Consider the following 25,719-nt stretch of genomic DNA (forward strand, 5'->3'; position numbering starts at 1 on the left):
GGGGTTATTTAAATCCTCCGCGGATTTGCAATTCCAACTGGTCTAATCTGCATCCCTTTTCCGGAAAAGCGGTGCAGTGTAGACACAGCCTTAGGGTACAGCTACATTGCAGTACTATTTTGGGATACCAGAGTATCCTGAAATAGGTATCCCATGTCTTCACAGCAAGCCTGTTATTTCGTTCTTGCTGTGAACGAAACCTGTAAACCTTGTTCTATGAGATGTAAGGGATGTTTCGGAATAGCGCTTTATTTCTAAATTTGGCACTGTGTAGACAGCGACAAATGATGAAATAAGCTATTTTGAAATAGCATCAAAATAAGATACGCAATTTATTGAGCTCAAATTGCATATCTTATTTCGAGTTACGGTGCTGTGTAGACACACCCAAAGTGGTGTTAGACAGTCCTCACACCTACTGCCCTGACTCTCCCTCCCATAGTGATTTCCTATTCATTATCACCAAACAGGTTTCCTCCATGCTGTCTCCTCAGCTTCCAGTTTCCTCTCTTTATAAGTCCTGCTTGTCCCCACATAGATGAGTTTACCCCAATTAAAACTTTTTTCCCAGGCTTTATTCTCCCAGAGTGCAACCTGTTTGGCTGATTGGGCCTCATTAGCCCAATCCTGCTCTTGCAGGGTCAGTGTGGAGAGGTGACCCTTCACAATTCCACACACACAGTGTTCTGGTTTTGTAAGATTTACACAGAAATTAAACTTTCCTTTTTGCAGAGACACAGTATTGGCAATTCTCCACAAAAATCAGAAATGGTCATTTCAGAAAAAGGCTTTGGAATTTAATAGTATCTATTTTTCTGGAACATCAGAAGCACAAATGCTTCCTCCTCAATCCCTATGGTTGTTACAAACAGCTGACGCACACAATCTCTGAGGGTATGTCTACACTACAAAGTTAGTTCGAACTAACGGACTTTAGTTCTAACTAACTTTAATAGGCGCTACACTAGCGCTCCGTTAGTTCGAACTTAATTCGAACTAACGGAGCGCTTAGTTCGAACTAGGTAAACCTCATTTTACGAGGACTAACGCCTAGTTCGAACTAGCTAGTTCGAACTAAGGGCTGTGTAGCCCTTTAGTTCGAACTAGTGGGAGGCTAGCCCTCCCCAGGTTTCCCTGGTGGCCACTCTGGCCAACACCAGGGAAACTCTATGCCCCCCTCCCGGCCCCGGACCCCTTAAAGGGGCACGGGCTGGCTACGGTGCCCGTGCCAGGTGCAAGCCTGCCAGCACCCAGCTAGCAGACCCTGCACCTGGCACGGCACAGAGCCACCCACCCGATGCCCCCCAGCCCACCCCCTCTTGCCGGGACCAGGCTGGCGGCTCCCGGGAGCTTGCCCTGGACCGCAAGAGGCGGGCACCTTCCTGGGCTAGTGCGGACATCATGGACCTCGTCCACGATCTCCGCACTAAGCACAGGAAAGTGGCTGTCTAGGGCAGGAGAGCTGCCAGCCTGGCCACCCAGGAGCAGGTGTGCATGAAAATCAAGGGGGTCCACTGAGACCCCCGACCCTGAGCCCTGAGCTTACAATGGCCGTCCTGGGTCAGACCAAAGGTCCATCTAGCCCAGTAGCCTGTCTGCCGACAGCGGCCAACCCTAGGGACCCTGGAGGGGATGGACCTAAGACAGTGACCAAGCCATTTGTCTCGTGCCATCCCTCTCCAGCCTTCCACAAACTTTGGGCAGGGACACCACTCCTACCCCCTGGCTAATACCACTCCATGGACCCAACCTCCATGACTTGATCTCACTTCCCTTTAAACTCTGTTCTAGTTCTAGCCTTCACAGCCTCCTGCAGCAAGGAGTTCTGCAGGTTAACTATTTGCTTTGTGAAGAAGAACAACTTTCTCTTACTAGTTTGAAGCCTGCTACCCATTCCTTTCCTTTGGTGTCCTCTAGTCCTTCTTTATGGGAAGTCAGGAAGAACTTTTCTGAATGCACCCTCTCCACCCAACCCCTGCTTTTAGAGACCTCTATCCTGTCCCCCCTCCGTCTCCTCTTTTCTAAGCTGAACAGTCCCAGTCTCTGTAGCCTTTCTTCATCTGGGACCTGTTCCCAACCCCTGATCATGTTAGTTGCCCTCCCTTCTCCCAGCCTTTCTCTTCCCCTCTCCCACCTCCTTTTCCCAGTCTCCCCCAGTTTTTTTCAATAAAGACAGAGTCAATGTTGGAAGAAACGTTATCTTTATTTTGTACATCAATAAGAAGGGGGGCTAGGGAAGGATAAGTGGAAGGAGGTGAGGGAGGAATGGGGTACGAGCCCCCGATGGGGAGGACTGGGCTGGCTCTGCGGGCTTCTGGGGGTGGAAGCTCTCCTGCAGCCCCCCAATTACCCCCTCTCCCCAGATGGCAGCCTGCGGCAAGTGCAGCCGGGCTGATGGCCGAGTGGTGTGATGTGCCCAGTGTAGGTACTCCGGGCACTCCAAGCCAGAACTTCTTTGCAAGCGGGGCACCCCTTAGAACTGTGTGTCCAGGGTGGGGTTCGGGACCCTTTAAGCGCAGCCCTCGGCTAGCCTGAGACAGCATCTCCATGCTCTAAGTCCTCCTTTTATGCCCTGCCGGCACTGCTTCCGGCCATCCTTAAGCCCTGTTCAGAGTCCACTCAATGTGGACTTGTTAGTTCGAATTAGCAAAACGCTAATTCGAACTAGTTTTTAGTTCTAGACACGTTAGTTCGAATTAGCTTAGTTCGAATTAACTAATTCGAACTAAGTTAGTTCGAACTAGCGCTGTAGTGTAGACGTACCCTGACTGTTTTCACTATCTTTCAGCTTAGGGTTTGTGAGGTGAACGACTCACAGGAATTGTTTAACTTATTTGAGTTAGTTTGCAGTCTTTGGGATGTGAAACATGATAATATTCGGTCAAAAGCAATTGCCAAAGCTTCCTAACCTAGGAGGTATTTTCGCACTCTCGATCAGTGTAGCTATTCACTTATAAATTTGTTGACCAGAGAACTGTATCACCATTACAGATAAATGCAACATTGCTGGACAGCTGCATCCATCCATACCCAAAACATTAATAAATGGAAAAGTTTATTTATTTCCATAAACAAAGTTAGTGCAAGAAATGCCATAACTCTGTTCAGGGAAAGCCCATAAGTAGCAAGAGAGGAAATCACTGAGTTTCTTCACAGGGATGGAAGAGAAAGGTTTGATGCAATAAGTGAATGATCAGATGGTGAACTTCAGAAGTCTTTCAGAAGTCTTCCAAACCAATCCTCTCTGTTCCTTAATTGCCTGTCACAGAACACATTTAATGGCCTCATGGCATTTCACTTTAGGACCACTGCCACATGCCTTTCTGGGGGACCCCTCAGTGATGGCTCAAATCTCATGTTGTTGTAGTGAACCCATCACCACAAAATGATCATTGTAATGTAATTCAGTCAGGATGCATCTACATAGCAGTTCTGTTATTTCAAAACAAATTCGAAATAACAGACTGTTTATTCCGACTTCTGTAAACCTCATTCCACAAGGAACAATGCCTATTCTGAAATAGCTATTTCGGAATAGCAGTAGTGTGGATGCTCCACTGCTACTATTTCAAAATAGCTCCTCCCCAGGGCCATTCAAACTAATTACTCCCCCATGCCTTCTGGGGTTCTCAATCAAGGTAGCACATCCACATCAGGGAAGCCTGCCTCGGACTAATTTTGAGACTTCCCTGTAATGTAGATGTCCTATTTTGAAATAAGCTAATTCGGAGTATTTCTTCTAGAATAGCTTATTTCGAAATAAGCATGCAGTGTAGAGGCACCTGCAGTGAATTCAATGGTTCAAACTGAGATAGCTCAGAGTTCTATTTAAGTGGTAAGAGCTTATCATTGACATGTTTTAGATTTTTGTCTGCACCTGGAAATGTTGAATAGAGGAAAAACTTGCTAATCAACAGACCCTCATGCTGTATAATAAGTACAAAGAGTTGTTGTCCTTTCCACATCCCTCAGCTAAGATTTAATAGAGCTGCACTGAAATGGAATCTCTTGATTATAAGATTTCATTATGTTTACAAAATAGACCCTACAGCAGTACATTGACGCTAGTATTTTATACATAAATAAGTAAAACTAAGTTACCACTGACAAAAAGTGCATCTCCTAGAATGGTGTTGGGCCCTCCTTCATCTCAGCGGACCACAAGATTGTCATAACCAAAACGGTTTCCCAGGACAGGGTAGTTTTGCTTACTGCACTTGAGTACCTAGAATTTGCGGGGTGTGCCAATTGAACCGTCGCAGCATTTTGATTGGATGCAGAGAGAGTGGATAGCTCTTACAGTCAATATTGTGTGCCATCAGCACTCATCTCACTTCACATGCCCTTGCTTTACAAGGGACACTGGAGGAGCCTCCCATCCTCCCTACATTCTGGCCCCCCCTTATCCTTCCTATGTCCCCAGGGTGCCAGGTCCGTTCATTACCTAGCTTATGGTGGCTGTCCCCGAGGAGAGGGGGGGGGGGGCAGGGCAGGATCGAACCCTCGACCTCTGGCTCCGGAGGCGGGTACCTTAGGAAAAAAACCATGCAGATAGAAACTAACAGAAAGTTGCAACCCTGCGCATGGGTAGCAATAAGCAAACTGTTTTGAGACCCCAATGAGTCATATGTAGCCTGCCAGCCGTAGTTGCAGCTGAAATGGGAGGTGTGATCAGGTCTGTTGGTTCTCAGTTGCTGCACGGGCCCCTTGGGGATGAAGGGTTTGGGGGAACAATGTATAGACTGTTTTAATACATTTCGTGGATCAGTGTGGTGAACAGCTGGTCCAAGAAGGGGGATGTGTGTGTAAGTAAGGCTTTAGACACACCCTCCATCCCAGACCAGCTGAGTTTGCTCCGCAGAATGGCCACTTACGAAGATTGAGGCCAGTCTGAGCATTTAGCAGTAGGGTTGCCAGATACTTTCAGAAAAAAATCCTGAACGTGGTGGGGGGAAAATTGGTTGAGCTTTTAAAAAAAAAAAAAAAAAAGGACGCTGGACTTCCGTCTGGTTTGAGCGGATTTTTTAACCAAACAGAAGAGGCAGTTGCCAGATTGTCCAAGTGAAAACCTCATACCTGGCAACCCTAACCCTATGCAGGGAAGAGGTGGGGGGGGGGGGCTTCCCTTCCCTCCCCCTCTTGCAAGGGATTCCTCCCTCCCACCCCCCTTTCCTTCAGGTCCCTGTTAAGGAGGCATTGCTGCCAGTGTAGGGCTAGCTAGGGCCTTGCTGCAACCAGCCTATTGCAGGGAAGGAGTTCTGGGGCTTGCCCAGATGTAGCCATCCCTTCCTCCCTAAATGCACCCCATGCAGGGAAGGGGCTTCCTTCCCATACCTGCAAGGTATCTACCCCCCCCCCCTCCAGTCCTGGATGCCTCCTTAACTGTTAAGGCTCCAGTCTGCCAGAGGCTAGCCAGCCTATTCAGGGAAGCTGGCGGGAAGGAAGGGGAGAAGCTGGCCCTGCTGTGGCTTCCCCTTCCTTCCAAAAGGTGGCTTCCCTTCCCTCCCACTCTGGGAATGGATCCCCTCCCTCCCTCTCCTCTCCTCTCACACACCTGCTCAGGGCAAATAGAATTTTGCTGGCAGCCTCTGCAGCTGCCTGAGCCTGGGAAGGAGCTAGGGTTGCCAGGTGTCGGGTATTCTACCGGACAGTCTGGTTTTTGGGCCCTCTGTCCAATCAAAAAATCCAGAAAATACCGGACATGTGCAATATCCGGGATTTCCTGGATTTCTGGCTGGGCACCAGATGGAAGCCTGGCGGGGGCTAGGTGAGTGGCTGGGAGGCGGGGCGCGATCAGTGCTGGGAGCCCTGGCTGCGTCTGATGCCTTGGGAAGGAGGAGAAGCCCTGTCCCTGCTCCTGAGCTCATGGTGGAGCCGCAGCCGGACTCACTCGTGCTTCTCCGGATCGTGCACAGGACTGACAGCGCCCTGGGATCTGCACGTGCCCGGGTCAGTCCCGCCCCCTCTCCCCTCCACTTCCCCCGACCCTTCCCGACCAGCTCCGCTGCCCCCAACCCCCTCCCGGCCACCCCTGCTTCCTGCCGGCCGGTTCTCCTCCTCCCGATCTCCCCTGGCCAGCCGCGCTACCCTGACCCTCCACCCACCAGCCCTCCCGCAATCTCCCCCAGCCAGCCGCACTGCCCCTGACCTCCCCCCATCTCTTTGGGTCAGCCACGCTGCTCCAACACCCCCCCCCCCCCCCCGGCCAGCCCTGCCCCGCTCCCGGCTGGTCCCCCTCCCCCCATCAAGTGTGTCCGGTATGTTTTCTAGACCTACTTGGTAACCCTAGAAGGAGTTGCAGCCTCTTTTTCACTGCTGCCTTGATGAAATGCCGCAGGGCTACAGCATGTAGAGCTTCTCCCTCGCGCAGGATTTCCTGTGCGTGCCTCTCCCATGTGCAGGAGAGGAACCTGAAGTATCTGGCCGTGCTGCAGGCGAGGCTAGGGGAAGATTTTAAAGTGGCCCCAGGGATACACACGCAACCCTCCTGACGTGGCAGGGGAACAATGTCCCCGCCGGCCTTCCGTCCGAGAAAAACAGAAAATACCGGACATTTTCTGTTTTTTTTAACTGGGCAGAAGACACAATTACCGGGCTGTCTGGGTGAAAACCGGACACCTGTCAACCCTATTTGGCAATGAAACACAGCGGCAATAACACATAGTGGTCTCTGTTAAAAAGTGAATTGCCATTGGTAATCACAGAGTTACTGCAGCTATTTCTTGTTCAAAGTGCAGGACAAAACTGGTTTTTATTCCTACAAGAGAGCAGTGTGATTCAGGGAGCACAACATTGGACTGAAAGTCAGGAAACTTGGGTTCTAGTCCTTGTTCTGGTGCCAGCTTACTGCATGTCTACGGGCAACTCACTTAATATGTCTGTGGGTCTGTGAACCCTTTGTCTGTCTTGTCTAGTTAGACTGCAAACTCTGGGGAACAAGAACTACCTGTCACTACCAGTTTGTCTGCAGTTGAAGCTGGAGATGTAAATCCCAGCTTGAGGAAACGTACCTGTGCTAGCTCTGAGCTAACATGCACAAAACTGGAGTGTAGCCAGGATGGTATGAGCTGCTACTAGTACATACCCAGCCAAGTATGCACCCATTGCTTGCATTGTTATTGCTACACTCCATTACAAGTGAATTAGTTTGCTCAGAGCTGGCACAGTTATGTCTCTGTGAAGTGGATTTACACGTTCATCTCCAATTGCATAGACACCCTTTAGTCCTGGGGGAATTCTGCAGTTGCTGCATTTGAAGCCATAGTAAAATTGCAGAATTCCCGCAGGACTGACCCTTTGTGTTTGCACAGTGCCTACCACAGAGATCTTAGTTGGGGCTTCTGGTTGCTACTGTAATATAGATAGTAATAATGTCTTTGGCAAATGCTAACTTTTTCATGCCAATCACTGTACAGCATGCAGACCAGAGAAAGTTTGTTTTAATTAGATAATGAATTTGGGGTTATCATAAAGCATTTTGCTCTTTCCATATAAAATCTAACTGTTATTGTGTGTGGTTTTCACTCTCTGATTTTAGGATGAAATTTTGACTGTTATCAGGCGAGTAGATGATAACTGGGCAGAAGGAATGCTGGGAGATAAAATTGGTATTTTCCCTATCCTCTATGTGGAGGTAAGCTCACAATTGATTGCGCATGCTTTCTTTTGTGTTTGATGTTTATTTAAACACACAGCAGGTCAGAATAACCTTGGGGTTCCTGAAAAATGGAGAAACTATTTTGGAATGGCAGAAACTAGAAGCTGTTTTGGTGTTTTGATATAAACCACCCAATGAATTTACTCTTATCCTGGTCAATTTAATTCAAACCAACTGACAGGATGTAAGTTGGTGAATTGTCACTGGCTTCCAGTCAAGAGGTTTTGGTGTAATCTCAGAGATACATAAGGAAAATAGAAGAGACTAATCATAGTACAAAATTCACTGTGCAGCCTTATTTACAGTCACCTTAGAAGAAGAAAGTGCTGATAACTGACTAGCCACTCTGCACACTATTTGGGGCCGTGATTGTAATAGGAAAGCACGATAGAAACTACTGAAGTTAGATTTCAAGGGCACTATAGCGATTTTTTTTTCTAGGTGAGGATGTGGTCCCAGTCCTCCTGTGGAAAGCCAGCCAACCCAGTCATCTATGAGGTAGCTAGCAAAGCTATCAAGCAATCATTCTGCCCACAGGAGTACAAAGATTACAGACAACACTAGCATATGCTTGGTGATCACAAGTGGGAGGACAGGCATATGCTGGTCAGGGGCTGGTAACAGTCTGGCACTTAATTAAAAAATATTCCATACTGGTGTAGCGCCCCCTCTCCACCTGGTTACCTTCTTTAAAGCCAATCTCCTTACAGGTTTTGATGGATAGGTCTGGGTTCTTCTGGATCCCGCCACCCACTCAACTTTATTTTTTCTGATGGATTTATTTGGCGGTGCCTCCACCCCCCTCACTCCTTCCTGGCAGGGTCACCAGGGCAGCTTGGGAGGAAAATTCTAGCCCAGGGTAATCCCCATGTATTTGCCAACTAGTTGGAGACTCCCAGAAAATAGCACAAACACATACACTATAATAAACACAGTTATATTAAACAGGAGGCAAATATAACAGAACAGGGTAAAACACTATTTTTAGGGTCACTGGTGCCCAGCAACTATGAGATCACTGTCCCGTTGGTACGCGTACTCTGTTGGGGCCCTTGATGACTTTTGACCACAAAATTCTTCTCTGCAGTGGTTTAGCAGTGGGGCTGACTAGGTCCAGTACAGCCCAAAGGACTCACAAATGGGAGAAGGCAGTAAATCCCTCCACAGGTTTAATATGCAGCAGGTAATAAAATCCCCAAACAAATTCCCTGACTTACTAACTAAAAATTGGTGCACTCACACACTCCATGAATGAGTCTCAGGTTCAGAGATGACTCAGTCACTGCAAAGGGGCTGCTCTCTTCTCACAGGGATCCTCTTCAGGCAGGAATCAGGCTGCTTCGGTCCCAGAATTTCCCCTCATCACGAAGGGCTCAAGGTGCAGGCCACACAGCTGCACCAAAATTCAAACTATAACCTCCTAACCCAGCATTCAGATCCACACAGCAGGCAGCAGCCCTGAACCAGCAGACAGAGCAGAGCTGATCATGCAGTGACTGGTCTCACCCAGGGAGCTGGAGAGCTAACTCAGCCTGGCTGGGGACGCCTCCCAGAAAACTCCACAAACTGGGAATCAACAGTGGAGACATAAAACCCAGCTGAGGGATCCTGTCATCAGGTCCCTAGAGGCCAGTTCTCAGGGGGAACCCTGCATGCAGGCCTGGGGCTTACTAGCTCCCACACAGCCAGTCCTCCCCTTGCCCTGCTGGCTCCAGACTCCCCTCCACAATGGCCTCTCCTTCCCCCTGGAAGGGACATCTCACTCCCTATGGGTTGCTGGGCAGACTCTGACCCTGGTACGGAGGGGGAGCCACGGCAAACTCAGAGTGCCTCTCCCTGAGCTGCCAGCAGACAAAGCCCCGGGAATCTAAGTCATCTCCTTGGGGGTTACACTGGCATGTTGGCTTGGGATCATTATCCCTCAGTACTGCCTGTATATGACCGGCAGCCATATTTTGGTTAAATGTGTTCCATATTTCAACTGTACTTGAGATTTCCCTCAGAGGACTCAAGATCTGTCTCAAGCACTTTACTTAAGTAGTTTTCATTTCAAAATATCATTTTGCATCTGTTTTCCTCCTTTACAGCTAATCAGAGATATTACTTCTGTGCATCACTCACTTGAATAACTTACCTATAATATGCTCTGCTGCAACATACCTGGTTTATAAGCACAAGTAGCTTCATACTAATATATGGGCCTGCTTCTGATCTCAGATTTATACTGGTGTAATTCTGTTGGCTTCAGTGGAGTTACTCCTCATTTACATACTGGGTACAGAGTCAGACTCATTGTGTGTGGCATAAAGAAATTAGTCCTCCTCCAGATTTCTTAGCTAACGATTTGAGACAAAATAAAGAAGATTAGCGCTCGGCCTGATTATTTCAGGACAGCATAAAAATCACGTTTCACACCTGACACAAACAATAGCACTAAAATGAGGATGCGTAGTAACTGTTTTTGAAAATTTGTCTGCTTGATGGAAGCTAATGCTTAGTGATTTTCTCTGCTCAGATTGTAAGATCCAGTCAGTTTGTTATAATTGACTGGTTACGCTGGACTTATGCCAGCTTTCATTCTTCTCTCAACTTTCCCTCATCATCTTTCTTGATTCCAGTTATCTGTTACCCTAATCTTTGTTCTCTTGAGCTGTGCTGCTCAAAGATGGGTGAGGGACCGAGACTGTGAGGAGCAGCCTAAGAAAGGAGAGACTGCACAGTGCCTCACTCAATTGCTCTTAAATGCCAGGCACCAGCAGAGGAGCTCAATGGACAGGCCAGGAAGTGCTGCTGTGCGCAAGCAGTCTCTGAGCAGGGACATACAGGCAGGTTTACAATAGCAGGTGGAAACCGTTATTTTTTATAAATCTGACTGGGTGGCTGGGAAGACGTCTTTCAGTTAGAAACCTGCCCATGGGCATGAGTGCTTGGTTGGTTTAGTAGGCCTAAGTGAAATGGTCCTCCAGTGATGACATAAGTAAATTAGCGTGTTCTGCCATATCTGCAGCCACTCATTCCAATGAAAATTGCAGTGGGAATTACTGTACCCATGACAAGATCTTGTGTTAGGTACAAAAAAAGCTTGTGCCTCCACCACCAGAGTTTTACAAGTATATGACTGTTTCCAGTTTCAGATATTACTTTCGTTTATCAATGGGCTAGTCAATTGCTTGACCACACTGGTTCATTATGAAGTATATTCAGGAGACCAGGTAACCCGTGTAAGTCAGCTATACAGCCTCTCTCCGACTTACGAACCGGTTACAGACCAAGCAATTGGTCGTAACTCAGTTTGTTCGTAAGTCGGACCCCATTGAGTTACACGTGACCACGCTGTTCGTAAGTGCGGATCGCGTTCGTAACTCGGGGTCTGCCATTTACAACAGTTTTGGTCATAACTGCGAATGGTCGTAAGTCGACCGTTCGCAACTCGGGGACCGGCTGTATTGGTATAAGCTAATAATAACACATTATAGGAAAAGGTGTCCGTACAATACCAGTGTCTGGGAAGCTACCTTGTGCAACAGTGTACTTGTGGCAGAAGATATGCTCCCAAAGTTTTACATTTCATCTGCTATTACATGTATATGATGATTTTGCAAATCACACATCTCTTTACACTCAAATCGAACCCCTCAGTTTATCCCAGTTCCTAACTTTTTTGTTCTGTTCCTTCCTTACCTTAGTTTTACATACTGGCATTCCAGGAACTGATCCATGAAAGTATTTCCCTAGCTTGTAATAAGATGTAGAATTAATGTATCTTAATTTTGACAATTTTCCTATCTGTTTATGCCAAACCTTGCTTCAACTGCTGCAAGGCGATATGGGATACTTAAATGTAACAGAACAGGGTTATCTAACAAATGGATAGTCCTATTTAGCCAATATAACTTCATACATCTTGTAAAGCAAGCAAAGCATTAAATGCAACTTCTATTCAAGTTTGGAAATCAGTATTTCAAGATTCCCATAATGGATAAAGCCATTCAAAGATTGCTTTGCCTACTATATATCATTGCTAATTTGAGTAATGTATGTGTGGGGTGGGGGCTAAATCCAGTGACGTTTTTCAATTTAAAGTAAATGTATTAATATGAACATTAAAAACTGGTAAATGGTCAATATAATAGTGTGTTCCACTGTGCTGCTTATGTGCTGTAAGTTTGGAGTAGTGACATTACATGTAAGGCCCCCATGTATATGTTTCTTGCAATTAGTTACTACACAGTACTGTCCATCTGTATTGTAAGTTACCCTTATGGCTGGTTGTCACCATCTGGTAGGCTTCACTGGGTAGATCACTGGAGCAGCTAGTTCTCTGTTCATCGCATTGGCCTGAACCATTTTGGCCACACATTGGAGTTGCCGTGTTGAAAATAATGCTGGAACAACAAACCATGGATGGTGCTCTTCAGGTTTGCATTGCCAGTTAGCCATAGTTTTTGTTATATATTAAGAGTAGTATCAGTTAGTTAACTTTTAACTTTTAATAAGTTCAGGCAATTTTTATTTTTCAGTGAGTCCTAATAAGTTGATTATAGTAATTCCCATAAGCAATGCAAATAATTTCTGTAACTTTATTTGTTGTGATTAATTTATTAAGTTTTGCTGGTGTTTGATTAAACTGTTAAGAAATATCATGCATAGTGTAAACAATGTACCGTTTCTTAATAACTGGGCCCTCAATGCCATGAATTATGGGTTTTGAAATTGTTTCCATTGCCTAATACTCAAAATAGTTTTGGGTTTATTTTTATTTTAATTTTTTATTACTGTTGTTCCAAATAGATATCCCAGATTCAAATAATCCTGAAATTTAACCAATAATTCCATTTGAAATCTCCTAGCTCAAAAAATAACAAACTGCCAAATAGTTATTTTCCCAGCCATCAAGTCTAGTCATGTGTATTATTAGCTCCTGTTCCTTTAAGAATTGTATCTGAACCATATTGTCTTTTTGTGTGTTATATTGGTCTGAGGGTGTTAGTGCTGTGCTGGCATGTATAATATTGAGGAGACTGAAGAACACAGCATGTTCTGGTAGATTTAAACTTGCAATAATGAAAAATGGAGACAGGAGGACACCCAGTAATTGGAAGGGTAGATCACACCAGCACACTCAAGAAATACAAACTCAAAGCTAGAGTTGTTAAGCAGAAATTCTGACTGCAGCAGCAATGCTAGATTTCAAACTCCAAAGAAGCAGTGGCTCTGATAAAAGAAGAATCCCATGAATCAGTGACTGTGCATATACTTCTATTCCTTATTGCAATAACTGTAACATAGCTATACTGTATTGCAAATCAGCAAATTGCAATTGATGACTAAGGCTGAGAGGAAACCTTGCACTGAAATCCCTGTAATTAGTTTATTTATAGAACATATTTTTGTTTGTATATAACTAACTAACTACGTTCAGGTTCTTAGCATCCTGTTATGGTAGATCCAAAGAACCTCTTAGAACAAAATCTTCTTTCATAGACTAGTTTGTCAATACTTTAAATCAGGGGTTCTGAAACATTTTCCTGAGATAGACCACATCCTAATGATGAGACGTTCTGTGGACCAACTTTTCTGTACATTTAGGGCTCGTCTAGACTACATCCCTGTCGAAAGAGGGATGTAAATGAGCCCGATGGAAAGTGCGAATGAAGTGCGGAATTAAATATTCCACACTTCATGTGCATATTCACGTCCAATCACTGTTTTGAAAAAGGGTATTTCGAAAGTGAAACTGCAGTCTAGACACGGTTCTTTCAGGAAAAAAACTCTTTTTCGAAAAAACCCGTACTCCTGAAAAAATGAGTTGGGATGTTTTTCAAAAGAACTGCATCTAGACTGCGATTTCACTTTCAAAATACCCTTTTTCAAAACAGCAATCGGACACGAATATGCAACTAAAGCAGGGGATATTTAAATCCATGCTTCATTTGCACTTTCAATCGGGCTCATTTATGTATCTCTTTCGACAGAGGGATGTAGTCTAGATGAGCCTTTAATGTCTCCTTCCCATCTGTTTTGTTCCCGTAAGCACTTGTATCACAAGAGTGACAAGTTAAGGTTCTAAACAGTTTGTCCTTGATTTTTGATCCTTCAGCATGGCAGCAATTTCTGCTCCATCAAAAAAAAAGGAGAGTCAGAGAGTGGAGCCACAACAACAGTAGATGAGCCCCAAATTCTTGGCTTTTTAAAGGGAAATAATGCATCCCTATCTTTTAAATTCTGTCTAGGGTAGAGGAGCCTGAACTTCACCTTAGCTAACCAGCTTTCTTCTGTTCTTTTCCTCAAATCCTTGTAACATGCTAGATTTGAAAAGAGCTCTGGTTAATGACTTAGAAATGCCCTAAGAACAAACCCTTCTGGAAATCACCCTGTTTGTGTATGGTCTTTGAAGGACAGTCCAAGCAGAAAGCAATCTCTCTCCAGAGAGCAACCAGATGGATAAAATGCTTCAGCCTTCCTAATATTTCATGTTAATAACTTTTTTGAAAGGCAGAAATAGTGAATTTGTGTCCTTTCAGAAAAGCTTCCTTTTTAAAAACATATATAAGACCAATTAAGCCCTAGTATAAATAAGTGTAACGTCATTGACTTAAGAGACTTACATCCCTTTACACCTAAAGTGAATTTTTCCCTTTCTCTTTTCCTTTCATTTCTCATGTCAGATTCTTACTTTACTTTTGTCTGGCTACAGTGCTTATTTTTCTTTTAAGTTGAGTATATATTTTTTATTCTTCTCTTTCTATGGAATATTCCATCAGAATACTTATGAAAAACAGATTATCATGGGAGTGTATTGTGAAGGAATAGTTTCTGTGCCTTTCATTCACATTAAAACGCACTGAAGTTGCTTTGTTGACTGTAAGAGTTGCTTTGTTGACTTTGTGGGAATCAGTACTCCTGATAATCTCATGAGAGTATGAAACAATGCAAAAATAAAAACCTTTGAATTTAAGGTAACAGGTTCTTTTAATAATGACTCACATATGGAAGTATATCATTTAAATAACATTAGGGCAAAGATACCAATCAACAAAAACAGAAATATTTGCAATAAAAGGGAAACAGACTAAAATCCAAGTACAGTGGGATGCAATAGGATAAAATCAGATTGGTGCCTTGTTTTGCCTGATTATTGAAGATTAATGGAACATTTTCCTCTTATCTATGGAGTGTTTTAACTAAAACAACAAGGCGCCTAGTGGCACTTTTAAAGACTAACAAATTTATAAGGATTCTAGAGCGTAAGTGCTGTGAGCTACAGCTCACTTCCTGAAGAAAGAAAGAAAGAAAGAAAGAAAGAAAGAAAGAAAGAAAGAAAGAAAGAAAGAAAGAAAGAAAGAAAGAAAGAAAGAAAGAAAGAAAGAAAGAAAGAAAGAAATGGGGGGGGGATACAGAGATGGGAGTGTGACAACAGTGCTAATTAAATCAGAATGGATGTGTCTAATGTTTTAACTATTTTTGTCCATTTTCCATCTGAATCTTTGTTTTATATAAATGTATGTCATGGGTGCCAATTTTTGTACCCCTCTCACTGTACCACTCAAGCTGAGACCAGTACGATACAACTGAACCGTTATTTCTTCACCTCTAGAAAGATTGCATAACAATCTTTGTTCTTAATGCAGATTGTCATTCTTATCTGTATACTTGCAATTGATCTCTTCTCTTTATTTCGATTTGCACAGCAAAAAAAAAAAAAAAACCACATGAAACAAACTCTTGGCACTTAGAAATCTATTATAAACACAGTCCAGAAGAGAATCATCAAATCCACTGTAACATGTTGGAATTGGGTTGTACTTCTTTAAGTAGTTTGTGAGCCCTCTAGTGGCCGTCACTGTCATTTGTCTCAAAGAATCCTTCCAAAGCTCAACATGAATATGTGTGAGTCTTCCACATTACTTATAATTAGTAAATACAGTTATTTGGATCCTACTGTGCTTCTATCATGCTTTCTTATTATATAAATGTCATGTAAAGAGCAAAGAAATAACATCCACTCAATACAATGGCCATTCCACGTAAGAATCCTCCATCTTAACATCAAAACTTTATGTGTTAGTACAATTTGTGGTATTGTAAATTTCCACCAATGCCTAAAGGAAAATAATAAGTGCTAACACATATTTTAAAAATTTACCTCTGAAAGTAATATTACTCTAAGGAAAACAAGGTGCTATAGTTAAAGGATTTTCAAATTCTGGATTGTGGCTTGTCAGGACAACCTTCTAGCTGGCTGCGAGACACTTTGTTAATCTGCGCCTCCACAGGTACGGGCAATCACAGCTCCTGTTGACCGCAGATGGCCCTTCCCAGCAAATGGCAGCTACAGGAAGCAGTACAAACCAGGATACCTCTTCCCACATTCCCATGGCCAGGAACAGCAATCTGTGTCCAATGGGAGTTGCAATCGTTTGTACCTGCAGAGATGCAGATAAACAAAGCATCTCGTGGCCAGCTAGCAGCTTGCCCTTATAAGCCATGACCCAGAGTTCGAAAACTCATTGTTAATCTCCTTGCTAGTTGCAATTCTATATCAAATTAGCTATCACTAATAGAGCATTGACACTGCTTAGATCAGATGCTAATGTACAGGAAGTCTCAGACTTCAGACTCCAGTATAGTATGTCAATTTTGTCCACTGAATTCCTTCCTCAGTCATAGCTAGTGAATGTATAGTTTTGTAAGGAATGTGGCAATAAGCCAGTGAAAATTTATTCATTGGGAATCAATGTTCAAAGAAATCAGCAAGCTTCTGATCTTTGGATTCCAGAGAGAAGAGCAGTGTAGGCTTAAAGTCCTGCCATGGTAGCTGAGGGTGTCTCTCCTGCGAGAAGATTGAGGTTCATATACTTCTACAGTATTTGGAGTAAAAAAAAAAACCTGAAACCAAACATCTATCCCTTTGGTCCTGTACTTGCTGAAAGTATTTTGTTTACTGTTAGCTTTTGCCATTAGAATAGACTTGTGGTGGTATGTCTTAGAAATATGATAGGTTTTGGTATTCTGTGTGTCATTTGCCATTAAGCAATGTATCCAACTCCACAGGATTTTGAAGTAGACCTAGAGGACACAATCATTATTCTGGTCTCTATCTAGAGGAGTCACATTGTAGGGGGCCTTTGTCTTAGCCATTGATCCTCTCTGACAGCCAGTTCCAACAGTTCCAGCGGTGTGCATTTATTTTTAACTGTCTCACAGTTGTACACTTTGAACCAGCGCCTGAAGGAATCTGCATCAACGGCAACAAATAATTAATTTGCATGGTACTCAATTAAAAATAAAAGCCTAGAGATTTTTATTTCTCTCATAGGAATTTTGCTATTTGTCCTTTATTACTGTTGTTGCTGTAAATTGTGTGTCTTAATTAGTTTCGCGTGTAGAGATTGCATTTTTGCACCCAGGCATTTCTTTAGCTCTCTAAGCTCTAAGAGTGGAAATCAATATAGTAAAATTTAGCACGAGAGGAAGAGTGAATTAGTTACCTATAAGTCAGTTCTCAGAAGCAGCACATTGCATAGCTTCACATCTTGCCACCCTCTAAGTTACAATAGGTTAGCTAGGCTTACACCTTTTATCAAATAAGGAGCAATGGCTGAATGCTTTGGTGAAGCCCAGGGACTGCTTCCCCTCAGTTGCTTGCTGCTTCAGATTACAGAAGTTTCTAGAATTTTAACACTTTCTCTTCTGCAACACACAAAAGATGACAAGGCCCATAAGTACAGACCCAAGCTGAAAGCTATTTTCAAAAAAATAACAATTGTAAGTGAAGTTATTTTTTAGGCTAAAAAACAACTTAGTTACCCAATAAATTGATGTTGCTTTAAACAAGGGATGTGAATGTTTAACCGTTTAAGTGGTTAACCGATAAGCCTGGGGTAACTGGTTAACAGTCACAGTTACACGCAGGTTCCTACCCAGCTCTCGGGAAGCCGGCTGCGATCCCGTGCTGCTGCCTCTGTATCGGAGGCAGCAACGCAGGGAGGCTGGCTTAAAAGTTGGCTCCCTGTGCACACCACCTCCTAAGGAGCCACCTACCACCCCATGCTGCTACCTCTGATGCAGGGAGAGGCAGCCAGCTCCCCAAGAGCGGCATGCAACAGCTTCATTGGTATTTCATTGGTTACATGTTTACACAATTGCCCTCATTTTAACATCTCTACTTTAAACAAGCCTCAACTTAAAAAGCATATTTTGTAGGTATTGGTGTTGCAGTTAGCAAGACAAGAAGAGGACTAAATCCAATCAAATTAACAAAGGGGAAAGGTTGGTACCTATTTAAGAATTTCACTCTCCTCCAGCTTGCCTATCCGTGAGCATGGAATTCTTGAAAGTTCACCTGTTTTATTTGTAATCTCTCCAACAAAAGGTATCACCACCAGGTTCATGGTATTCATTTGCTTTTTAAATCCCTTGACCACCAGATTAATCTAATGTTGGTTTGTATGTCCTGTGCCACCATTTGCTCTTGTGAAAATATATAGAAGGTACTGTCAAAACTAGGGATGTGAAGGGTTAACCTGTTAACCAGTGAGGCTCAGCCAGCTCCCTGCCTGCTGTGGGCAAGGGGCTGCTCCAGACCCACAGGGACCTGCCACAGACAGGGGCTGCTTCATTGCAGCCCCCACTTACGGCAAGCCCAGGCACCCTGCAGGCAGGGGCTGCTTTGGTGTCCCCAGCCAGTGTAGCCCCTGCCTGCTGCAGTGGGGGCTGCAGGGTGGGGCTGCTCTGGCTGGGCTGGAGTTAGTAAATACAGTGATTTGGATCCCAATGTGCTTCTATCATGCTTTCATATTGTATAAATGTTATGTAAAGAGCAAAAGAGATAATATCCACTCAACACAATGGCCATTCCACATAAGAATCCTCCAGACCTCCACCTTAATGTCAAAACCTTAATGTGTTAGTACAATTTGTGGTACCCCTTTAATTGGCTAACCAGTTTAACATATTGTTGCCTCAACAAATATTGGAAAAAATTGAGGTTCTGTATGGTTTCCCTGGCTTCCATCATTTCATCTCTGGATCTGAGAGACTGGTTCTCTGCCCTCAACTTTAAAGGATGCTTACTTATGCTTTGTAAAACAACAAATGGTCCGATAGCATTTTATAGACTAATAAAACATAGATGGTATCATGAGCTTTCGTGGGCACAGACCACTTCTTCAGATAATTGGAGTTTTGAGTTCAGGATGTGCAGACCCAAAATAAATAGGGGAGAAGGTAAATGGGGAAAGCACACAGTCACTCAGCACACAGTCAACCTGTGGAACTCCTTGCCAGAGGATGCAGTGAAGGCTAGATCTTTAACAGGGTTCAAAAAAGAGCTAGATATATTCATGGAGGTTAGGTCCATCAATGGCTATTAGCAAGGGTGGGTAGGAATGGTATCCCTAACCTCTGTTTCTCTGGAGGTGGGTGACAGGGGAGGGATCATGTGAGGATTACCTTTTGTGACCCTCCCTCTGGGGCATCTGGTATTGGCTACTGTGAGCAGACAGGATACTGGGCTAGATGGACCTCTGGTCTGACCTAGTATGGCCATTCTTGTGTTCTTATGTTATTTCTGCAAACATCAGTTATTCCGAAATAATGTTGCTGTGTAGACGTACCCTGAGTAAGCCCTTACTCTGCTAACATTCCTATTGGTTTTAATGGGACAATTATGAAGCAAGATTTTACTCACCATGATTAAGAGTGACAAAATATGGCTCATAGTGATTAAGAGTGGCAAAATCTGGCTCATATCTTCAGAAACATTGGAGATGTGAAGTAGTTCTGAGATTCATCCATCTGTAGATGACATGTCTATGACAGAATAGTCAGCATACTTGAAGGTGGAAGGATGCAAAACTGGAATTTTTCCAGGAAGATGTAGTCAAAAATAGAAAATCGAACTTCTTTTTGGTGGATTCTTTTATTTTTAGCATTCTGGCTTTTTCCCTTTCCTTTATCGGCAGCAATCATCATTAATTTAGATTTTGTTCACAAAGGATAATGAGTTATGCTTTACAATATACTATATCTTTTATGTGATTCCTCAACCTATTTGTTTCTCCTAGGTCCATATGAATCATTTGCTGTCCACAGCCTATTGGAGAAAAAAAAAAGTATTCCCAATTCACCACCCATAGGTTATGCTTATTCCTGCTGCATGCATCATTTATTTTATTTTGCAAGATCACAATGACACATTCTTTCAAGAACATATTGTTCTAATATGCTACATTCCTTCAGCCTCTAGATAGTTTAGAAATGACAATGGTGCTAAGTAGGAAAGATCTGGTTAAACAGGAAAATAACTTATTAAATACCTTCTACATTTCAAGGAACAGTATTAAAGAGGGTTTTTTTCAGAATTCAGGTAAGCACATATATGTTTGGAATTGTTAGGAGGACTAAGAGAACTATAGGCAAGATGCTATATTGCTATATGTTTAGGAATTTATCTTCCTCTGAGAGCAAGATTATATTTTTATCATGCTTCTATATCTGAGTGAACCCCATATTTCCACTGTAGAGAGACATGGAGATAAGAGATGCCAGTGTATCCTAACAGTAAGCCTATTGTCATTCTGTGTGCCTGGACAGCCTACTTTGAGGTGCTTCATTTTCAGTCTGATTCTGCGTGGAGCAAATCTCTGAATCACAGTGAGTAAGGCAGATTATGGGAGTGGTGGATAAACCATTTCCAGAAAAATCTGTTCTACATTTGCTAGTCCCTGCCTTGTAAGAAATTAGAACATTTGCAACACTGGATTGTGACAGAGATTAACACCAATATCTATTTAGTAATGCTTTGGTTGTCTTTATAATATCTTCTTTCACATGATACTTTATTAATGCCTCCTTGTTTGAAAGAAGTGTATAAAAATTGACACCTGCTGCGAGGATTTTATAACTCATCTAACACATCTAAACCATTCTTGATCAAATTGGGAAGTTTTCCATAAACATGGAGATTATAAATATATTTAGTACAGTACAACTTTAACAATATGCTTGCTTTTTATCAATCCACTTGTAAGTCTTCAGCACTCTTCTGTTTATACTTAATTAATTTCTCCACAAACCTTTTTAAGCGTCTATAATTGAGGATGCATTTTATCTTATTCCCGTTTGAATCAATAGTAGTTGTGCTATTTCACTGTACTAGCAATAGAATGGATCCTATAGTTGAAAGCTTGAAGAGTACAAAGAAAGCTTCTTGAAAATTTTAAAATTTTGTTTTATGTTCTCATGAAGTAGAATTTCGAGATCATTTTTAAAGATGCTATCATTCTTATTAACCTGGCAAGGGCAGAAATAGTTTATGTAGTTACGCTTTCAGTCACTGATCCACATCACCACACTTGTGAGTATAAATATCATTCCTAGTGTAACAAATTGAGAATTTAGACACATCATATTTTCTACAAAATGCCTACTGTGAATTGCAAGCACTTTAATAAATTCAGCCTGCTTATTTTAATCATAAAATCAGCCATGGAGCTTCAATATACCAAAGTCTCTGAGAGGCGTAACATTTCAGTGTGTTTAACCTTTTTAGTATTTATTAACTGTAAAATAGAAACATTAACAGTCTGTGGGTACAAACATTTTTAATTTTCTCAGATTCACATTCTGAAGAAACTTAATAGTTTAAATTGGGTTTTAAATCCAGAGTACAGTGCCCACCAAAAACTTAAATGCATTTTCTTTTCTTACCATTGTTTCCTTTTTTATTAAGCAGTCATTGATTTGCTCCCTTTGTTTTTAACTGGGCATGAACTCAACATGACTTCTTTCTTTATACCTCTGCAAATTAGCAGGGCCGGCTTTAGGAAGTGCGGGGCCCAATTTGAACAATTTTGACGGGGCCCCGCAGCAATTTTGATTGAGCAAAAAAAAAAAAACCACACAGCACGCGCACACGCACACACACCCTCCCGCGGCACAGGAAAATCCTGCACTAAACACACCCCTCCTGTGGTGCAGGCAGCCAATGCACTCCTCCTCCGGGGCCGGCAGGGGCGGCAGATTGGTGTAATTTTTGGTGGTGCCCTATTAGCCACGCTCCCTGACCCCCATTACCCAGGCCTCTGGAGGCAACACGCTTGGGGCAACATGACTAGAAGTAAAAGGTGTCATGTCACCCCTCTCGAAGGACTTTTCCCACCATCCTCCTACCAACAGGGATTAGTTTGGCCCCCACCAAACCCCCCTCATACAACTGTCCTGCAATTGCATTAACCCAATGTGTGTGACATTAACTCGGGGGCAGAAAGGCTGGGGGAAGTGTTCCCTCTAAGGCTATGTCTACACTCATGGCTTCTTGCGCAAGTATAGGCATTCTTGCGCAAGAACCCACAGAGCATCCACACTGCCCGCCTGCTCTTGCGCAAGGAAATTTACAGTACGGCGTGATAAGAGAGGGCGTCTTGCGCAAGAGCTACGCTCTTTTCTAACAGGTGTAAGCTCTCTTGCATAAGAGGACAGTGTGGATGCTCAGCAGAGATTTCTTGCACAAGAAACCCCTATGGCTAAAATGGCTATTGGAGCTTCCTTGCTCAAGAGAGCGTCCACACTGCCATGGATGCTCTTGCGCAAGAAGCCGCCAGTGTAGACATAGCCTAAGAGTTTCCTCCCATGAGCAGAATGGATTTTGTGTTGTGCACCTCTACTGAGTTCATGTGGTTTGTTTGGATGTGCCACTGAGGCACCCAAGTTATTAATAAATATTTTATAAACCTTTACCTTTTCCCTCTGCTGCCATGTCTCCTCCCCTTGCTCCATCAGCTCCCCTGGTGCCTGTTGCCCCCCAACCCCTCACCCTCCTCTGCTGTCCTGACTCCTGCCCTTTTCACTGCCCTCAGTCCTCCAGCGACCTGCTCCCTCCACCAGCCCTTCTCTCCCCCCTGTGCCCACTCCTCCAGTAGCCCCACTCGGATCATGTGAGCTACCCCTCCTCATCCCCTCTTCTAACACCTCCCTCTACACACCTGCCCTGTCTCTCTCCTCTGGTGCTGATCCCTCCCTTGCAGGTGTCTGCCCTTCTGCTTCACCCCAGAATCCCCTGGCACCTGCACCTTCCCTTAGCCCTGCACCCTCCTAGTGCCTCCCCCTTCCCTCACTGTCTCTGTCCCCTTTGCCCTCTTTTTCCCTGATGCTCACCCCCTCACCACTCTCTGCCCCCGTTCCTCTCATGCCCTTGCCCTCACACATGACTTGCTCCATCCCCACCTTTCTCATGCCCACCTCTTCTTTCAAGCTTTCTCCCAGCAGCTACCCCTCCCCCCTCTAACCATCAATGCCCTTACCCTGTCCCCCCTCCCACTGACACCTCCCCTCCTGCCCTTTTCCTCATTGTCTGCATTTGGCCCCCTGGCATTTGTCTCTCCCCCTCCCCACAAGCCCCGCTTCCTCTCCCCCCTCCCCTTCCCCACAAGCCCTCCTCCCTCTCCACACAAGCTCCTTCCTCTCCCACTCCCTCCCCCTATTTTTCCCTTCCCCTACCCCTACCTTCTGTCTTCCACTTTGCGGGTCCGGAGTCTGTGCTCGGGCCCCGGACTCCGAAGCTGAAGCCAGGCCATGCCCCACAATGCGGCGCTGAGACTTTTAAAGTCCCGGGTTGTGACGTCACGTCACGCCCGGGTGTATCCCCGGTCATGGGAAAGCTGCGCATGGCAGCAACAGCCGGCGAGGGGGAGCCGCAGCGAGAGCCGCACACGGCAGGGATGGGACAGGGACGGGGACGGGACTGGGGGGGACGCTCTGGGGCCGGGGTGGGAGAACGCGCAGGTGGGGGCCAGGGCCCACTCCAGGCAGAGCCAGGGGAAAGACCCAGCTCCACATATTGCTGGAGTAGAGCTCCCAGCTCTGAATATTAACTTGCGTCCATGGCGCCAGGCACACTTCCAGGTTCAGGGCATGGGGCCCCTTTAGGCACGGGGCCTGATTTGGGGGAATCGGTTGAATCGGCCTGATGCCGGCCCTGCATACTAGTATCCCTGATGTTTTGATTAGGTAACTGTTTCTGCGAAAGACCCACAGAAAACATGAAATTCTGTTTTTCTGGAAATCTTACATAAATTGCACTCCTCGGCTCACCCTGGTTCCGTTCAACAAAATACTAAGGCATGTGCTTAAATGCAAATGCATAACTAATCCCATCCTTATTCAGCAGTGCATTTTAGTCCCATCATTGGGATTTAAAAATGTGCTTGAGTGCATTCATGAATCAGGACCACAGAGAACTTGTGTCTTTGGTCAGCTAGACATCACTCAAAAGCAAATCTATAATCAAAAACATAAATGACAGGAAATGCTTTTTTGCTGGTATAACTGCATCTACACTAGGGTTTTTGCTGGTATAGAAATATAGTATAAAAGGAATCCACATACTTAAGCAACATTAATAAACTGGGAAAAGTTTCTAGTGTAAATACAGCACCTCTGCTTCCTTCTTGCTCAGTAGCATAGAAATTAGTTATTGGCCTATGCCAACAGCAGATTATAGACACACACACACATATGTACAATCTGGCAGTCCATACTTGCCAGCATGTAATTCTTTCCCCATTTTCTATTCCGCCTGCTCTGAGGAGAGAGGAAGTGGGGCACACAGAGGCATAAGATAAATTCTTATGTCCATGTATAGATATGTCATCCAACTCAGTTTGCTCAGTTTTGTGTCACCTCAACTCTGATAGCATTTCTACACAACTTCTTTTTAACATACACATTTGAAATCCAAATATCTGTAAAAGAGAGAGAAAGAAATCATTGTAATGTGTGCTGCAGAAGAGTAACATTTATCCAGAATCTAAGAATCTAATAAAATAATAATAATGGCAGCACGGAAGTCCTGAATGATCCAGTTTAGCACTTGTACTTTTGTAGCCCAAGTGGTAAAGGCTCAAGTAGAATATCGAAAAGCTGACTGCTCTGTCCCCTAACTGCAAGACAACAAGACAAGTTAAGCATATCCTCAAGTGGGGTTTTTTGCATCAGGGTCAGAATGCTTGACACCTGGCAGGATCCTGTCTCTAATGGTTATGTGTTGAGTTTTCTGTGATATCCCTGCATCTCACTTCGTTGCATAAATCACTGGAGTAAAATCCTGGTCTCAAGTCAGTGAGTGTTTTGCTATTGATTTCAGAGGGGCAAAGATTTCAACCTAAAGCCATGTCTGCACTCGCATTTTTTTGTCACTCAGGCATATGAAAAAACACACCCAAGTGACATAAGTATTTTGTCGGCATATGCACTCATGCACATAGTGCTAAGTTGGCTGCACTCTCCTGCTAGCATATCTACTGCTGCTTGTTGGAAGCAACTTAATTATGCCAGTGAGTAAGCTCTCTCCACCTGCAGAAAGCAACTGTGCTGCTGTAAAATCCTTAATGTAGACATAGCCCAAATCTCTCTTTTATTTTTGCATCTAAGAGACGTTAGAAAATAGGCATTGTGAAATGTAAGATTCATTAAATTGCAGTACAGCTATAGAAATGTCCAATTCCTGAGACAGTCAATGGATTGAAGTCATGGAAAGTTTAAAAGAGCTTTCCATTAAACTTTGAGACTGCAAACAGTTACACTGTATAAATATCCACTGAAAGTCAACAGAAACATTATGTTTAAATTGTAGGAGTTTAATTGGAGGTTTGTATTCAGGTTAAAAAAGAAATTATAAAATCCCATTTATAAAAAAAGAAGAATCAATCTCCCAGTTCAGCTTTTTCTTCCATATCCATAGTATCTTTATGAGGCATACATTGGTATCTAGGGGCCAGTTTCACTGCAAGATAAGCCTCTGGAACTCGGTCATCATGGGAAAAAGAAAATGATAGAGCTATAAACATAATGATTCACTTTTCTTCTAAAATATTTCCAGCATTTCTTTCTAGAACAGTTTCTGTGGTGTTTGCCTGTTATTGTATTTCTGATAAGATTGATAAGTGGGATTTATAAATGGGTTGTCAGATAGTGAATCATAGTTCTGGTGTTAAAAACAAAAGCAGAGGCACATCTGTCTCGATAGGGGACATTGTTGTGAAACTGAGATCCCATCACAG

At 43.8% G+C, this 25,719-nt stretch overlaps 1 protein-coding gene across 5 annotated transcripts in view; it reads left to right on the top strand.

The window, feature by feature from the left end:
* SH3RF3 (SH3 domain containing ring finger 3) overlaps positions 1–25,719 on the top strand; it is a 394,619-nt gene that overhangs the window by 279,861 nt on the left and 89,039 nt on the right. For 3 of the 5 annotated variants that reach the window (XM_075918091.1, XM_075918083.1, XM_075918106.1), the window contains exon 3: positions 7,538–7,633. The exons of the other annotated variants lie outside the window; for them this stretch is intronic. In XM_075918091.1, the coding sequence (XP_075774206.1) occupies positions 7,538–7,633 (96 nt within the window). The remainder of the gene's footprint in view (positions 1–7,537; positions 7,634–25,719) is intronic. 5 annotated transcript variants of the gene reach the window in all.

The sequence above is a fragment of the Pelodiscus sinensis genome, chromosome 1 (genome assembly GCF_049634645.1).
Source record: "Pelodiscus sinensis isolate JC-2024 chromosome 1, ASM4963464v1, whole genome shotgun sequence".
Lineage (NCBI taxonomy): Eukaryota > Metazoa > Chordata > Testudines > Trionychidae > Pelodiscus > Pelodiscus sinensis.